Below are 15,641 nucleotides of genomic sequence, written 5' to 3' on the forward strand. Positions count from 1 at the left end.
GCAATCATGTTGTTGGACATGATGTTTGTGATTATGATTGTGGGGTTCTGGGGTGTTAAGCAGGTAATTAAGGTTATTAATCTGCCCCTTCTTCTTTATGATGCATTCACTTTGACATCAACCCCATATCCATAAAATATGAATTGTTGCTAGCACTCCTCTTGCTGGTTTTATATGATTAAAATATACTTTAACACATTCTAATCTCTCAATCAGGGATGTTGATTTCTTACGTGATAATGTCATATAAATTCATGTGTGTGTCTGTTGTCATTAGACACTTCAAAATTAATATTATGAAAGGTTTATATCTTGTAAAGTCATTTTCCCTGGGGGCACTTGGCTGCACGACAGCATCATACAGTTGCAGCCATGGTGATCATTTAAGCTATGTGTGCTGGAAAGAAATAAGTCAGGTTTTGTAGTTTCATTTTTTTAATTTTGCATTTGAGTTAATCCAGTTCACCAGCTTTTACAATGTATGCCTGAAAAAAGTCGTCCAACATTTTATCGTATTATCACTGTGTAAAGCTGTTAGAAAAGAATTAGCTATCAACACATTTAGCAGCCAATGGGTAATAAGTGGAGGTCACAAAAATGAAGCAATCCACTTAAAGACGATAAAAAGACGTAGTAGAACTGAAGGGAACTGCAAATGATAATACTCCGGTTCTTCATAATGAATCCTTCCTTTCACATTACACATAATCATTTAAACCATTGCTCATATAAACATATTTCAACTCAAGGTACGTTGTTATCACACTTACTCCTGCTACAAACATGTGTAACTCAAAGTTTTGATTTAGTAGCTTTAATTGCTTTATTAAAAACTTAAAGTTAGAGACATTGGTGAAAGAGGGCGGCTCAAGGCAAGTTATGGAACAAACTGAGGAAGGTTAGTGGCTCCCCATCAGTCTTCATCACTTTGTCTACGCAGAAGTCTGGAGGGTCGAGCTGACTAGGGTCCACAATCCCGATGATGTTGTCAAATAAGCTAATAGGCAGAAAAGCAGTGACATAACAATGACTTGGTCAGATGCAAATAATTCGGTCAATTTCTGGTTTCTTGGAACTTTTTTGTAGTGCAAAGTTTAACATGTAGCCTAATGAACATTTTGAAAAACTTACTTTATCACCACCCATCCATATTCATCAGTTTGATATGAATTACTGACGGGAATGCATCCAAATTCAGTGACGGTGCTCATGTACTTTCCTGTAGAGTCAAAGGTGAAAGTAAAGTGTTCATAAAGTGTAATGGAGACAGTTAAGACAGTCTAAACCATTCCAGTGTCTCACCTTTTTTGTCAGGCATATCTCCTGTCCAGGTGTTGACCAGCAGTCCTTGTCCAGGTCCAGATGAGCTGCCCACAACAGCCTGGCCCACCAGAGACGCGTCTTTTGGGATTTCCATGGGATGGAATTTGTCCTTCAAAGCACTTTTGATGCATGTGCGGTTAGTGTCGAAAATTTGATACATGGCACCCTGATGGATGGAAATAAAGGGATGAGGATGATAATTGCTCATTTTGATTCATTTAATATATTCTTATTTATTTGCATGTGACTTTTACACTCAAATATAATAATAATAATAATAATAAACCACAGTGTGTTGTGTGTACAGGTCAAATCCAAATTTAATCTGTTTCTCAGCACATAAACTTGCTAAGTAAGTGCTGTACTCTAAAATCAATATTTGGGATGCCAATGTCATTGCTTACCTCTCTAAAGAGCAGAAGAAAATCTTGGGTGAATGGCTTAGACTGGTAAGTTCCCTGTTGCTTGACCCGCATTCGTTGTCCCAGTGCATCATACTCGTACGTGGAATACTCCCACAGCTTCTCATTCTGTGTGGCCTGGACAAATACCATGTAAGTGAGCTCATATCTCCCCTTTAAAGGTACTGTAATTGGACTCGGTCATTCTGCTTTCATGCAAATACTCACCACAGTGAAGGCTCCAGTCAGAAGAGCTGGACTTGCTGTGTCATAGAAGAAGATATGTAAAAATATTACACAAAAATACACATTTGGCAAAGTATTAGCTTTAAATAGCAAACCTGATCCCTTTGCAAGTCAGCAATTGATAATTATGTCAACAATAATCAAACGAACAATCTATATAATTATTCTTGAATGAATGAAATGAGGAAAATAGCAATCAACCTCCAAATGATTTTCCTCATTTGTTCTTTTATTTACCGCATGGTTGAGGCTTCTGAGCCAGGCAGGCGGCCAGTAAGCACATGAAAGCCACTAAGAGTCTCATATTGCAGGATTCTATGTTGCGATTCTCAGCTCCAAACAGTCTGTTGTGTCAGAGGTAAATCACTTCCTGATATACACTGCTATGAGGCTCCAGGAGAAAGTCCTGCCTCCAGGTTATCTCATCGGCCTTGTGAAAAAAATGACCTCATACAGGCTATCAGGCTCACATCAAGATAACACAGCATAAAAGCAAAATGACACCACCTGATCCACTTTATCGGCATTATATATCAGGTTAATGTTTAATGGAGGAACTGGATTTACAGCAGATCATGTGTATATTTGTAATGGAATATTGTATCCATTAATGTTTTACTCCCAACAATAAAACATGATGCAGAATTAACACATTGTGCTAGAAATGCAAGACTTCCCATGTTCAGAAAAGTTGTTTTATCAGACTGAGTGTCTGGGAGACCTGTGCACAGTGGGTCAGGGGTAAAGAATATTGTTTGTTTTCATAAAAGACTGAGGATAATAAAACCAGGACTGGACTACTGCAGAGTGAAGCGGAGGGTCATGTGAGCTATTAGTGACATCACTGTCATATGATATGGAGGTGTGGTACTGCTGTCACCTGACTGGAATACCTGTTAGCCAAATCTTCTTGGATTGCGTTTTCCTCAGCATTATACTTTAACCTACATTAACGATAACAGTCTTTTCTTTTTGGCGGCAGAGTGAGGGAGGTTCATGCCTGCTATTAATGACATCACTGTCATATGATGTGAAGGTGTGCTACTGCTGTCACCTGACTGCAATACCTGCATGTTACACAAATCTTCTTGGTTTGATATGTCTTATATGTTTTATTTATCAACAGCATTATGCTTTACATTTACCATTAGAGTTTGTTTAATGATTCAATATATTACATTTCAACCCTGTGCAAAACTAAACTTAGTGCACTTTTAAGTTTCCTATATTGCAACTGACTTATACAGTCAAATCTGACGTTATACATCACAGGCAGTTTTAAAAATAAGGACATCATGCGTTTTCATTAAATCTAGTGTATGATCATTTTTATCATCTATAATAAGTAAAACACAGATTACATTAATCTGGACATGATTTCTAAATGCAATTTTCTTAAGTCAAGTCAATTTTATTTGTTGTCTTATATCACAATTTTAATCATGTTACTTTGAAACCTGTTAACATAACATACACACAAGTATAGTGTTAGATATGGATCAGTAGTGCACCACTCTCCTCTCTGCTTCCTCAACTCTGTCTGCTCTCAGATCATATTAGGTAATACTCACATGTGATATTGGATGGCAACATTTCTTAAGATCAGGAGGAAAAAGCTAAATGTTTTGTTTCCCCAGATGTTCTTAGAGCTTCAAATTTAATTATTAAAAATGATAAACTCAAGCTCGCTCAGTTATATAAATATATTAAATATATATTATGTACATAAAAAAAGAAATGACAAACAGCACTGATTATTTAATGCTTTAAAAAGTTTATTGATGCCACTAAATTCAGGAAAACTTTAGAGTCTCATAACACAAAAAGTTACATGAAACATTTCAGAGCAGATTATTACATTTACCAAAGTAACTGTTGACGTCCATCATGGAGCTTTTTCATCAAACACTGAAAAACATGTATGAAAATATATAATGTAGAAAATATATATGTATATGAGTTTAAAGCTGCAGTATCATCTGGTTAATATCATTTACACATTTCAAACTGATACCTCCTGCTGCTTTTTGAAATAGCTGCAGTCAAACTTTTGAAATGAAGAAACAAAATAACTACAAATAAAATAATAATACAGTGCATAAATCTACATAAACCTCAGTGGTCTTGTGCTTTCTGCTAAAAAACAAAGTATTAAATCCACATGATGTATTTATTTCATATAATCTTATTATATTAACTGTACGAAGCATTGAGCATGGCTGATATTTGGATAGCAGAGATGCACACAATGGTTATAAAATGCTGTTAACCATATTTATTTGGCCTTGTCCACACAGCTGTCTTTACACACCTGAAAGACAACCACAAAAAAGAAAGATGTGTTGGGTTATTCAGAATTTAATGCTTTGGAAATCGCAATACGAGATTATTCATCTAATTATCAGTATGATTAATTATTACCATGAGCTGTTCCTGGTTTAACTTCAGAATAAACAGCTTCATCAGTTGCTGTAGGAGCTGATTTTCCTTTAAATGGAGAGAAGATTAAACATTTGTCAGTAATGTTATAATTTATAATGATAATGTACTGAAGGGTTGTCAGGGTTAATGTCTCCACTGATAATAAAAGAATAACAGTATTATAATGTCCACAGGGCTCAAAGCAGTCACAAAGCAGAGTATTATGACTTTTACTGAATTTAGTAAACATACTGATACTGAATAAACACACTGATGTATAAATACTGACTCTTAAATGTTTAAAGATAAACTTTACTGTCTTTGTAGACTGTAATAGAAATGTTGGAGTAAGAGTTAGAGTTAATAAATAATCACAGAATTAATCAGGATGAGTTTGAAGACTGACCGTGGAGAAGAGAATTGTAGATGTGATCTTGAGTTTCATTCAGGTTGACCATGTGATGTGTGGCAGAGTCCTGATTGGTGCTCTCAGACTGGATTGGTCTAAAACATTTAGCAAATACAATGAATTTAATAAGATACATTATATGGTATTTCAGAGGTCGATTTACAAAGAAAGAGTTCGAGGCAGAGTGTGTGTGCAGAGATTCAGCTAAAGAGCAGGATATGTGGTGTGAGGATGATCAAGGACAGTTTGGGAGCAGAGTATGATCAGAGAGAACGAGGTGATGAGCTGCGGTTGTAGAGAATAACAGGAGGCACTGGTATGTGTGTTGTCTTCTGTAGCTCTGCCTATCTTTGTATATAATGTTCACTTGGGTGTGTTTAAGTCAGTCACTTTCTTCTGTGCAGAATAAACGACTCCTTTTTCCATCAGTCACAAGGCTGTGAATTGTCTCTACAAGACACGATATAGATATAGACATATAGACAGATATGTAGACAACTGAAGGTACTGCTGTTATGTTCATAATAAAAGAGAGGAGAGGTTTGTACCAACCTGACATAGTCTGGATCTGTGAAAAGGAGATTTGTTGTTACATGGTTTTGTTTGGTAAATGATTTTCTCTTAAATTATACAATAGTTGCATTTCAGACTGCTCCATGTTAAGGTTTATACTTTACCGTTTTCAGGGTCTTCAGAGCCTCTGATTGATTCATAGACACAAACATCACCTGTGAGCAACAAGTTAAAATCAAACTGAGGTGATTGTAATGTTGCAAAGACAAAATCTTGAATGTTTTAGAGCCTTTACTGTATTTGTAGACTGTAATAGAAATGTTAGGGTTACAGTTAAAGTAAATATAAAATAACTCAATTAATCAGGATGAGTATGAAGACTGACCGTGGAGAAGAGAATTGTAGATGTGATCTTGAGTTTCATTCAGGTTGACCATGTGATGTGTAGCAGAGTCCTGATTGGTGCTCTCAGACTGGATTGGTCTAAAACATTTAACAAATACAATGAATTTAATAAGACACATTGAAGTTACTGCTGTTATGTTCAACATGAAAGAGAGGAGAGTTTTGTACCAACCTGACAGAGTGAGAATCTGTGAAAAGGATATTTGTTGTTACATGGTTTTGTTTTATAAATTATTTTTCTGCTATTCCACATCATGACATCAGAATACAACTTTGTATTTGAATACATTAAAACATAAAACATTTAACATCAAAATGAAAAAGCCTCTCACCTCTGGATCGACTGTAGAGATACAACAGGATCAGGAGAATAATAAATACAACTCCACAAACCAGCCCAACAATTAATGTAATAAGAGATGAAGAGTTTTCAGGTCTGGACACTGCTGCAAGAGATAATAAATGATATCTTGAGATAATTATTTAATGGTCCTGATATACAGTATAAGATAAGTTAATCCAATATGTTAAATTTTCTGAAACTAAACCTGTACATTTGAATTTATGTTTGACCACATTTCTTTCAAAGACAGCAACACAGTTCATACAAAACTAAATGTATGAATTGTTTTAATCCTACTCACCCTGAACTGACATCCAACTCTGTGCTGATTCTTCTCCTGAGTATTTACACTTGTAGAAACCTTCGTCTGACTTTGACACTGCAGAGATATTCAACTCTCTTCTGGTATCATTTTGGATAAGTTTGTCATTTTGATAGAAAAACACGTTGGAAAGTAATTCTCCTGTCCTCAGTTTGCAGCCAAGAGTAACAGACTGTCCCTCAGTCACAGGATGCACAGGGCTCACCAGGATAATATCTGCATCTGTAAAACAGTCAAAGAATAAAAAAAGAAAAAAAAGAAGAAGTTTCAGTCAGAGACCAGCTGGTGGCCTTTAGAACAAGGTGACATAAAACTATAAGAAGAGATCACACATATACCTTTATTTTTCTACAACTAATATATCTCACAGAATCAGTGTAGCTGAACAAAGACCCAACATTTCAGCTTTATTACATAACTGTAAATATAGCTATGGCTAGTTAGCTCTAGAGCTAACAGGTACACATGAAAGAAACAGTGGATGGCTACTGTCACAAAAACACCTCTAACTACATCAGCACTTTAATTTAATCATCAAGAATAAAGAAATATCTTTTTGTACATCAAAAAAGCTGTGACCCAAATATATTCTCTATAAATCTATATATATATTTCCACTTGATTAAATACATATAAAGAATATTTGATTTGGGCCACAGCTGAGCTTTGTGTACTTTCCTAATGAATTGGATGATATTTCTTTACCATAATCTCAAGGTTTAGGTTCGTTGTTAAAGAAGACAATAATAAAGGAAGAGTAGAGTTAACAGGTACACATGAAAGAAACAGTGGATGGCTACTGTCACAAAAACACCTAACTAAATCAGCATTTTAATTTTATCATCAAGAATAAAGAAAGAAAGGGTTAGGGTTAGGGGTTAAGAAAGAAAGAAAGAAAGAAAAAAAGAAAGGAAAGAAAGAAGGAAAGGTCTTGTTGTTCACCAAAAAAGCTGTGGACCAAATATACTGAATCTATAAAATATTAATTTCCATTTGATTTAATAAATATAAAGAATCTGTCATTTGGGCCACAGGAGAGTTTTTGGTATAATTTTGTAAAGTTTTATCCTTTTGCATTAATAATAATTCAATGAGCTTTTTAGTTCTTTGTTGAAAGAAACTAGATCATATAATTATTCTATGAAAAGGTTAGGTATATAACTTGTTTGTCTACACAGGAAGTGTAGTTAGTGACACCATGTTGATAATAATTTAAATACAAGATGAAAATAAAATGTATGTAATGAAAACATACTCTGTATAGTGATGTTGACGGCATTGCTGAACTCTCCTGATCCAGACTCACACCAGTACACTGCATCACTCTGCTTTGAACTGCTGATGTTGCATGTGGATCCAGTCATGGACCTCCAGTAATAACAGTATGAGTAGCCCACAGGAAACCTCCTCACTCTCCACTTAGTAAAGTTTCCTTCACAGCTCAGTGAGACAGAGTCAGAGGTGAAGTGCTGCACTCTGTCAGGACTCACTTTGAGAGTCACTGCTGAATGAACATCTGAAAACATGTAATGAAAAACCAAGAACAGAGATATTACATTTAAAAAGATCAGCAAATATTTATCTTGTTGTATTTTAATTCTATTTATTGTTGATAATAAAAACATCTGAATCATATAATCGGTGCATCAGGTGCTGTGTTTAGGTAAAACTGAGTGTTAAGAACATACAGAGCATATGGACTGACAGTGGAGACGTGAAGTGTGCTACAGAGAGGTTTCAGCTGTTTTATGGATGTTTTACCTGGTTTTTCATTCCTATATTTTGACTCTTGTGTTTATCTGTAAGTTACCTGATGAACAGATAAAATCTCTCTCAGTTTCAATAACAAGTAAAATACTAATATCTCAGTGTTTTTGGTGCTTTAATGATTTCAGATAAACTGAAGATATAAAGAAGTAAATCCAGCTCAGTCCAGTTTGTAAGGAAGAAGAAAGGTCAAAGGTTCACCACAATCAATACCCAGATAATGACATCACAACTGCTTCTTGACAGAAAGAGACTAAAACAAACAAACTCACCTCCAGACCAAACAAACCCAGGTTTGCTGTATTGAGTGTAATACACTGGGTCTCCTCTTCCAGCTCTACACATATATCCTGCTGTGTGTGTCGGTCCATGAATGATGTAGGAATCCTGTTCAGTCCCATTGATGCTACCAGGTAGCAGCTCATTGATGTAGGAATACTCTGATAGTTTGGGAACAGTCTTATACCAGTAAAACCTCCATCCTGCAGATGGATGTTCAACCTCACAGCTCAGAGTTACTGAGTCTCCAGGACTCAGCCATAATGGAGACACAGTGAGGACAGATGCTGGTTCATCTGTTGGAAAGTGATTTTTCTCAGAATGAAAACATATTAAAACTTTAGTCTATCTAATATTTTTTATATCTAAATTTGTAACAAAAATTTATTTAATAGACTATTTAATATTTTCAGTGTAAAATTAAATAAGATCAGACTTACTATCAGATACTGTCAATGTGATGTTAGCACTCCACTCTGTTGAAATATGTTCTGCATTTTTCATTCTGCCTCTACACTTGTAGTTTCCACTGTGGTATGAAGAAGCATAGCTAATCCTGTATTCATTGTTATTTGTAGATGTGTAACGGGGACTCTTCCATTCATACTCCCACTCTTTGTCTCCGTCGTGGATCTCACATCTCAGCATGATCGTCTCTCCTCTGTATATCTCAGTCCAGTTGGGTTGCAGAGTCACAACAGCCTTATTTGGGACTGTTCATGGTTAAGAATTACCAATGAGGATACGAGAATGACAAAAGTTGGAATCATTTACAGTCAAAATGTTTTTAGACTAAATCAGTTTTTTTCTAAACTGTGTAACAAATCTCATTGTCAAACTCACCAATATTGTTGATCCTGATTGAATCACTGTACTCTGTGAGGTAAACTGGGTCTCCTCTCCCTCCTCTGCACCAGTAGGATCCTCCCTGTGAGACGCTGATTTGTCCATTTGATTGGAAAACAGCATCTTGTGTGGTCAGGGGTTCAGAGGTTTTCTCTCCTCTGTACCAGTAGTATTTCCAACCAGATGATGATGAGTCCACAGAGCAGGTCAGGGTCACACTGCCCCCTACTGGAATATCTCTGTTGTCAGCTCTCAGTTTGGCCTTTGGTTTATTTGCTGTTCAGTTTAGAACAAAGACATTAAAAGGTCATTATTGTCCTGTGATATAGTCCAATTTAAATAAACTTGATGAAAATGAGAACATTCATTTAATCATTATTATCTGCACCGTGAGTCATTATTTTATATTTTCTTTGATCTTGGAGGAAAATGTACTTAATTATATTGTTAAGAGTACAAGTACTATAGTAAAATCATTCTTGAAATGGCTCAAAAGCCAGAATAGCTGCCTCCAGGTCATATTTCAAATGCTACAGGTCATTGAAAAGTAAAATAAATAGTTGTTACTTAATTAAGAGTAAAGTAATAGCTGCCTCCAGGCCGACATGTAACACTATTAAACTAACAGATTAACCTTTAAGACATATTCTACTCTGTTCATTTGTTTTTTTTGTTGTTGATCTGACTAAATATGAAACCTGTGTTGCTCCTGCTGTTACAATCGTTCTCAGGTCCTTTAAGGTCCAATGAAAATTAAAGTAAATAAATATATTGAGTTATTAAGTAGATCAGCAAGTGATATCACATGGTATTGATGAACTAAACAGATGAAAACAATATAAAACATAACATGTTCGTTATGGATGACAGATATCCAACTTACATGATACTGTCAGTCTGAAGACATTACTCCACTCTGTAGAGGAATATGAGTCCTTCAGTCCTCTACAACTGTATCCTCTACTGTAGTAATCAGTGCTGCTAATCTTGTGTTCACTGAGTGTTGGAGATGTGTTTAAGTTGGCTGGTGTCCATTCATACATCCACTTAGTGTCTCCACCTCCCTGGATCTCACATCTGATGGTGACTGTCTCTCCGCTGTATATCTGAGACCAGTTGGGTTGCAGAGTCACAACTGCCTTATTTGGGACTACACACACACACACACACACACACACACACACACACACACACACACACACACATACAAAATTTGATTTTTGTAATAACAAAAGCAGTTTGAAGACAGAAATGTGAAAACATGTCAAGCATCTTATTTGCCAAAAAAATCCTAAAAACATCAGAAAAAACAGTGAAAAGTGACAAATACACATCAGAGGCAAACATTTTAATTAAAAAGAGCAAAATTGCCATTTTTTATTACCAGAAGAAAAAATGCAATAAATAAGAGACAGTCTTTCAAACTAAAGATATTAAATATAGAAGTGGGATTAAAGGACAATTATATAAAAACTTTAAAAGTCTAATTTAAAGTCTGGACTGAAACAGGACAGCAGCTCCTCAGCAGAAATACACAAATACTTAAACAGGACAAATGTGTTGTGGAAGCTTCCACTCTTGTTTCACATCTTTACACAACCTGAACAGGCCGTCATCAGAGGATCAAGAGCTACTAACATATACTCACTTTTTCATTAACATTCTCCTTAATCCTCCTCTCAATGTCAAAATTACTCTTTTTATACTACTGATAATATATTTAAATAATACATGTTTTATTATTCCACAACAAATTATTAAACTCACCAGTTTTCCAAACAGTGACTGTTCTGCTGAACTCTGTGAAGATCTCTGGGTTTCCTCTTCCTGCTCCGCACTGATAGATGCCTCCTTCTGAGACCTTGTGAACTGGTTTAACATTTGTTATGGACTGAAGAGCAGAAGAACCTGAGTCACGTCTAGACCAGTAGTATTTCCAGTCAGCAGAGGAGTCCACAGAGCAGGTCAGTGTCACACTGCCTCCTACTGGTATGATGGATCTGTCTGGTGTCAGTTTCGACTTGGCTTTATTCACTGTTCAGTTCAGAGAAGAAACACCACCAAAAAAAAAAATAGTATCAAATGAGATGAAATTTCACTTAGAAAAAATCTGAACATAAATTAAGTCATTTACCCAAAACCATCATATAGAAGTTACAAACAGAGCAACATGTGACTCTTCTTGGTCTTTGACTGTTTTTTGTTTAGTTTAATTATTTATTATTTAGAATAGTTGTGATGATCATGTGGAATATAGAAGTTACAAACAGAGCATGTGACATGTGGTCATTCAACACATGATTCACTGCCATTTATTATTCTCCTGTTGGCAGACAGCTGATATTTTATATTTTATGTTGTTTTCTGCACATTTCCATGTGAATCATTATAACCCAAAAGTACACTGTATGTTGTCTCTTCTTAAGTTATTCTGTCCTCAAACTAAAACAGAATTTGAGTCTCTTGCTGCTCAGGAAGCTACGTTATTATAGGAAGGAGAAAATATTTACTGTTACCTTATCGAGATAGATTGAAACAGAAAAACATGAATATGATACGAACATATTTGACTTACATGATCTCAGTGTGACGGCTTCACTCCACTCTGTCGAGGAATATAAATCTCTTCTACCCTTACACATGAAGTTTATATTACTGGATGAAGAAGCACTGATTCTGAATTCTTTGTCTTTCTGAGGTGAGACCACATCGTTTTCTCTCCATTCATATTCCCATCCAGTGTTTCCACCTCCCTCTATCTCACATCTGACAGTGATTGTCTCACCACTGTATATCAGAGACCAGTTGGGTTGCAGAGTCACAACAGCCTTGTTGGAAACTGTTCAAACCAGAAATACACAGTTAGGACACAACTAGAAATATAACATTAAGAGAGAAAAAAACAAGGCAACATTGAAAGCATAAAAATCAAGTAGTATAAACAGACCTTTGTAATCACATCTGTTTGTAAGATAAACAGGTTTTACTGAGGACAACAGTCCTCCAGAACACCTAAACCTAAACTCTTACAGGATTCATTTATCTCACAGAGCAGAGAGACTTGACTGTTCAACATTAGTCATTTTGGGGAAGAGTTTAATAATCTCCTCTAGTTGTGTCTTTGCTGTCTAGATTACCAAGCAGGCAGATTACTGGACATTACGAAATAATATGTTAAACTTTCTATGAAAAAGAATAAGAACCTTTTATTCAGCATTACAATTAAAAGTTTATAAGTTTATATGATAAAAACAGATTTTGTTGAGATTTGTTGTGAAAAGCTTTTATTTGCACTCCAGGACAGTCTGTTCACAGTCATGTTTCGTAAACATTCACTGTATGAAAAGATGATTTGTAGCAGGAGGAAAAGTTGGTAAAGTAATAAACTGAGGATCACAGTACTGTCAGTAAATGTAATGATGTGTCTGATCTCATGCTGAGAAAGGAGTCACCACTCGGGGGAGCCATTGGAGTAAAGAATCTGACCTACCGTCACTGACTCTGATCATTTTAAAATATACTCAATAAAATCATCTAAAAGCCTCCTCACTGATTTAAAATCTAGATTGAAACAAAGGAAAACTATTTCAGCTGAAACATTGAGTTAAATGATATTCAATGTCAAGGAAAAGTCCACAAATAATACTGAATTAAACAGTCATGTGTTTTCTAGATATTTATAAGTTAAACTGAGCAGCATTAGGGAAGAACCCTCAACGCCTTTATTATGTCTGTATACAAACTGAAGTATTAATCAAATGTTGCATTATTACCATGATAAAGGATTTAATACATGTTCTTGTTACCACATATGGTTTTCTTCCACACTTCAGACACTGTTTAAGAATTACATTTAAAGAATAAATGTTGTTTTATTAAAAACAAATGACTTAACTCACCAGTTTCCTGAATAGTAACTTTGTTGCTGTCCTCTGTGTAGAAGATTGAGTCTCTTCCTCCTCTGCAGAAGTAGATGCCTCCTTCATTAACACTTATGAGTTGAGGTGCAGAAGACTCAGAGGTTTGTCTGTACAATAACCAGTCGTATTGTCTGAACCATTCGTATTCCCAGTCAGCAAAACCGTACACAGAGCAGGTCAGTGTCACACTGCCTCCTACTGGTATGATGGTTTTGTCTGCTGTCAGTTTGGGTTTATTTGCTGGGAGAAAAAAACAAAAAAAACTATAACAATTATAATGAGATTTGAATTAGATTTATTTTACAGCACTGACAGCTCATTTTAATTAACTCTGTTTCCACAACAACAAACCTAAATCTAACCAACCAAAGTAACAAGTACTAGCCAATCAGAGACAGAGTAAGGAGGGTCTTGCCAAGAAAAGAAGTGGGATCCATAATAACGCTTCATGTCAACATGTGGCCTCTCTACATGAACATGCATTTTGAGAAAAAAGCTGTTTTACTTTTGGGCAGTAATGAAGCCACTTCAGTATTTATATTGATACATGGAGTAAAATTATATACATAATAAAACTTAAACCTAATAAATGGGATGAGATTAAGAATAATACAGTGGATGACAAAATAAGATAAATATTCATATACATTTTTAATATAAAAATATTCACCTTCATATTGTCCGTAGCAGAGTGTATTCATCGCTAAAAAAAGATGAAACTTGATCAGAGAAAATCAAACTGAAAAAGTCAAAATCATAACAAAGGCATTAAAAACTACATATTTATATACTATCCTGTCTGCCTCCTAGTCTGCAGTCCCTCTCTCTCTTTCTCTCCCTTCCTTGTGTCTGTGCTTGATAGCAGGAGTGAAGACAAGTATAAAAATCTGTTAACACAGTCAGTCACGGCTCTAGCCCTTTTAAAATCTGATACTGGTTTGCTTGAAATTGGCATTTTCCTATAAATCCTTTTTTTCTGTTCCTGTAGTTTTGTCTCTGCTTGACTCCAGCTTCACACCACAGTCTCAGATCCTGGTTTCAGCTCCTGCCCCAGTCTCCCAGATACCTCCCTGCAATAAAACTCTTTCAAAACCAGTCAGAGCCTTCTGCCTCAGTGTTCCTGCCTTGGGTTCACTCACCCTAACAACTGTAGTACGAAGCAGGGAGGTAACAGATAAAAGGAAAAACACTTTAAAATGAAATATTTAAAATAAAATAAGAAACCATGAAATTCAAAACTCACATACATAATACCTTAAACATGTTACATGCATGGTGCAGTACAGTATTTATGTAAATAATTGCTTCTAAAAACAGTCCTCCAATCTAAACTGAGCCAAGTCACCAACCAACATCTGGACTAAAAAATAACCCTGTAGTTAAAAACTATAAGCGAGCTCTGTTCAAGCTCTCAGAGAAACTGATGAAACCAGTGATACTCTGTAATTGTGACTAATCAGGAACATGTTCTTTGATCTGTGCCATGCAAACAAAGTCAGTAATGTACTTACAGAATAATCCCAGCACACAGATCAAAGTGGACCTCATCCTCACATCCAGCACTGACACTCTGTCACTCAGCTGCTCCCAGTCTGACAATGTTTCTACTTTGCTTCAATAATAATTCAGCAGAAAGAGAGAAGTTACATTTCATATGAATATTAGATCAGAGTTTTTCTCAAACTAGTTCTTAGTTTAGTCCACCTGTGTTTCCTTGTGAAGCTCAGACCACTTCAGTTGGTTTAACCGCAGCAAACTTTGACACCTTTACACTTCCTGGCCATTGCAGAGATATTTTAGTTTGTGTCTTCTGCAAAAGTTTGTGAAAATGTCATTTAAATAGGTATCAACAATAAGTATTTATGCACATCCAAGAACCATAAAACCATTTAATTTAACATATTACATTATATGCATGCTTAAAATGTATGCATGTTTATTTTTGTATGTTTTGCAGCACATGTCCAGTGCTCTTGCATCAACAATTCCTGCATTGTAACGAGGTATGTGTTGTATATATTTATAAAAAGCCTTGAATTGTAAATGTGTTTCCTTCTTATCAATCTAAAGAGCAAAAGCAATTGTGGTGAGCTCAGGACACAAGAAAGAAAATAAAAAAGACTTAACTTTTTATTTATCTCTCAACACATCAATAAATAAAATGTTGAACATTAATTTTTTCGAATCAGTATATTCACATTATCTTCATTATTTGTCATTTACAAAGCCAATCCACATTTTAACTCAACAGTCAACGGTCCACCCAGGGCGCAAAACTAGCCAGGACCGCCTCTGCCCTAGTGTCTAAAAAAGCTTCATATTAAAACAGAAGCCAAATGTCAGGACTCATTTCTAAAAACAGCCAGTCTGAGTGGAAACAAGCCAAACCGCTGCTGATCAGTGTTAGAGAAACACACCAGTGTACCACTTCCTCTTTAGACATTCA

The 15,641-nt window shown here is 35.6% G+C and overlaps 2 protein-coding genes across 2 annotated transcripts; both read right to left on the reverse strand.

The window, feature by feature from the left end:
* Window positions 1-760: 760 nt before the first annotated feature.
* On the reverse strand, window positions 761-1,877 carry LOC128383505 (ependymin-like). Its single transcript, XM_053343118.1, has 4 exons — window positions 1,728-1,877; window positions 1,303-1,489; window positions 1,132-1,219; window positions 761-997 (listed from the first exon to the last, which is right to left on the reverse strand). The coding sequence occupies exons 1-4, from the start codon at window positions 1,875-1,877 to the stop codon at window positions 868-870; spliced, it is 555 nt and encodes a 184-aa protein (XP_053199093.1). The 3' UTR covers window positions 761-867.
* Window positions 1,878-5,412: 3,535 nt separating this feature from the next.
* LOC128383507 (basement membrane-specific heparan sulfate proteoglycan core protein-like) lies at window positions 5,413-13,896 on the reverse strand. The gene is made up of 14 exons (XM_053343119.1): window positions 13,866-13,896; window positions 13,175-13,435; window positions 11,851-12,114; window positions 11,043-11,309; window positions 10,159-10,425; window positions 9,273-9,551; window positions 8,870-9,142; window positions 8,423-8,725; window positions 7,639-7,899; window positions 6,363-6,605; window positions 6,051-6,164; window positions 5,891-5,906; window positions 5,699-5,796; window positions 5,413-5,528 (listed from the first exon to the last, which is right to left on the reverse strand). The coding sequence occupies exons 1-14, from the start codon at window positions 13,894-13,896 to the stop codon at window positions 5,467-5,469; spliced, it is 2,739 nt and encodes a 912-aa protein (XP_053199094.1). The 3' UTR covers window positions 5,413-5,466.
* Window positions 13,897-15,641: the final 1,745 nt, after the last annotated feature.

Source organism: Scomber japonicus, chromosome 22 (genome assembly GCF_027409825.1).
Source record: "Scomber japonicus isolate fScoJap1 chromosome 22, fScoJap1.pri, whole genome shotgun sequence".
In the NCBI taxonomy this organism is placed as follows: Eukaryota; Metazoa; Chordata; class Actinopteri; order Scombriformes; family Scombridae; genus Scomber; species Scomber japonicus.

Coding starts and splice junctions, on each gene's coding strand:
- LOC128383507 (XM_053343119.1), bottom strand. CDS start 13,896: ATGAATACACTCTGCTACGGACAATATGAAG. Junction 11,310..11,850: donor AGCCGTCACACTGAGATCAT/GTAAGTCAAATA, acceptor TGAACTGAACAG/TGAATAAAGCCAAGTCGAAA. Junction 8,726..8,869: donor CACATTGACAGTATCTGATA/GTAAGTCTGATC, acceptor ACTTTCCAACAG/ATGAACCAGCATCTGTCCTC.
- LOC128383505 (XM_053343118.1), bottom strand. CDS start 1,877: ATGGTATTTGTCCAGGCCACACAGAATGAGAAGCTGTGGGAGTATTCC. Junction 1,220..1,302: donor AGATATGCCTGACAAAAAAG/GTGAGACACTGG, acceptor TTGACTCTACAG/GAAAGTACATGAGCACCGTC. Junction 998..1,131: donor TATGGATGGGTGGTGATAAA/GTAAGTTTTTCA, acceptor TCTGCCTATTAG/CTTATTTGACAACATCATCG.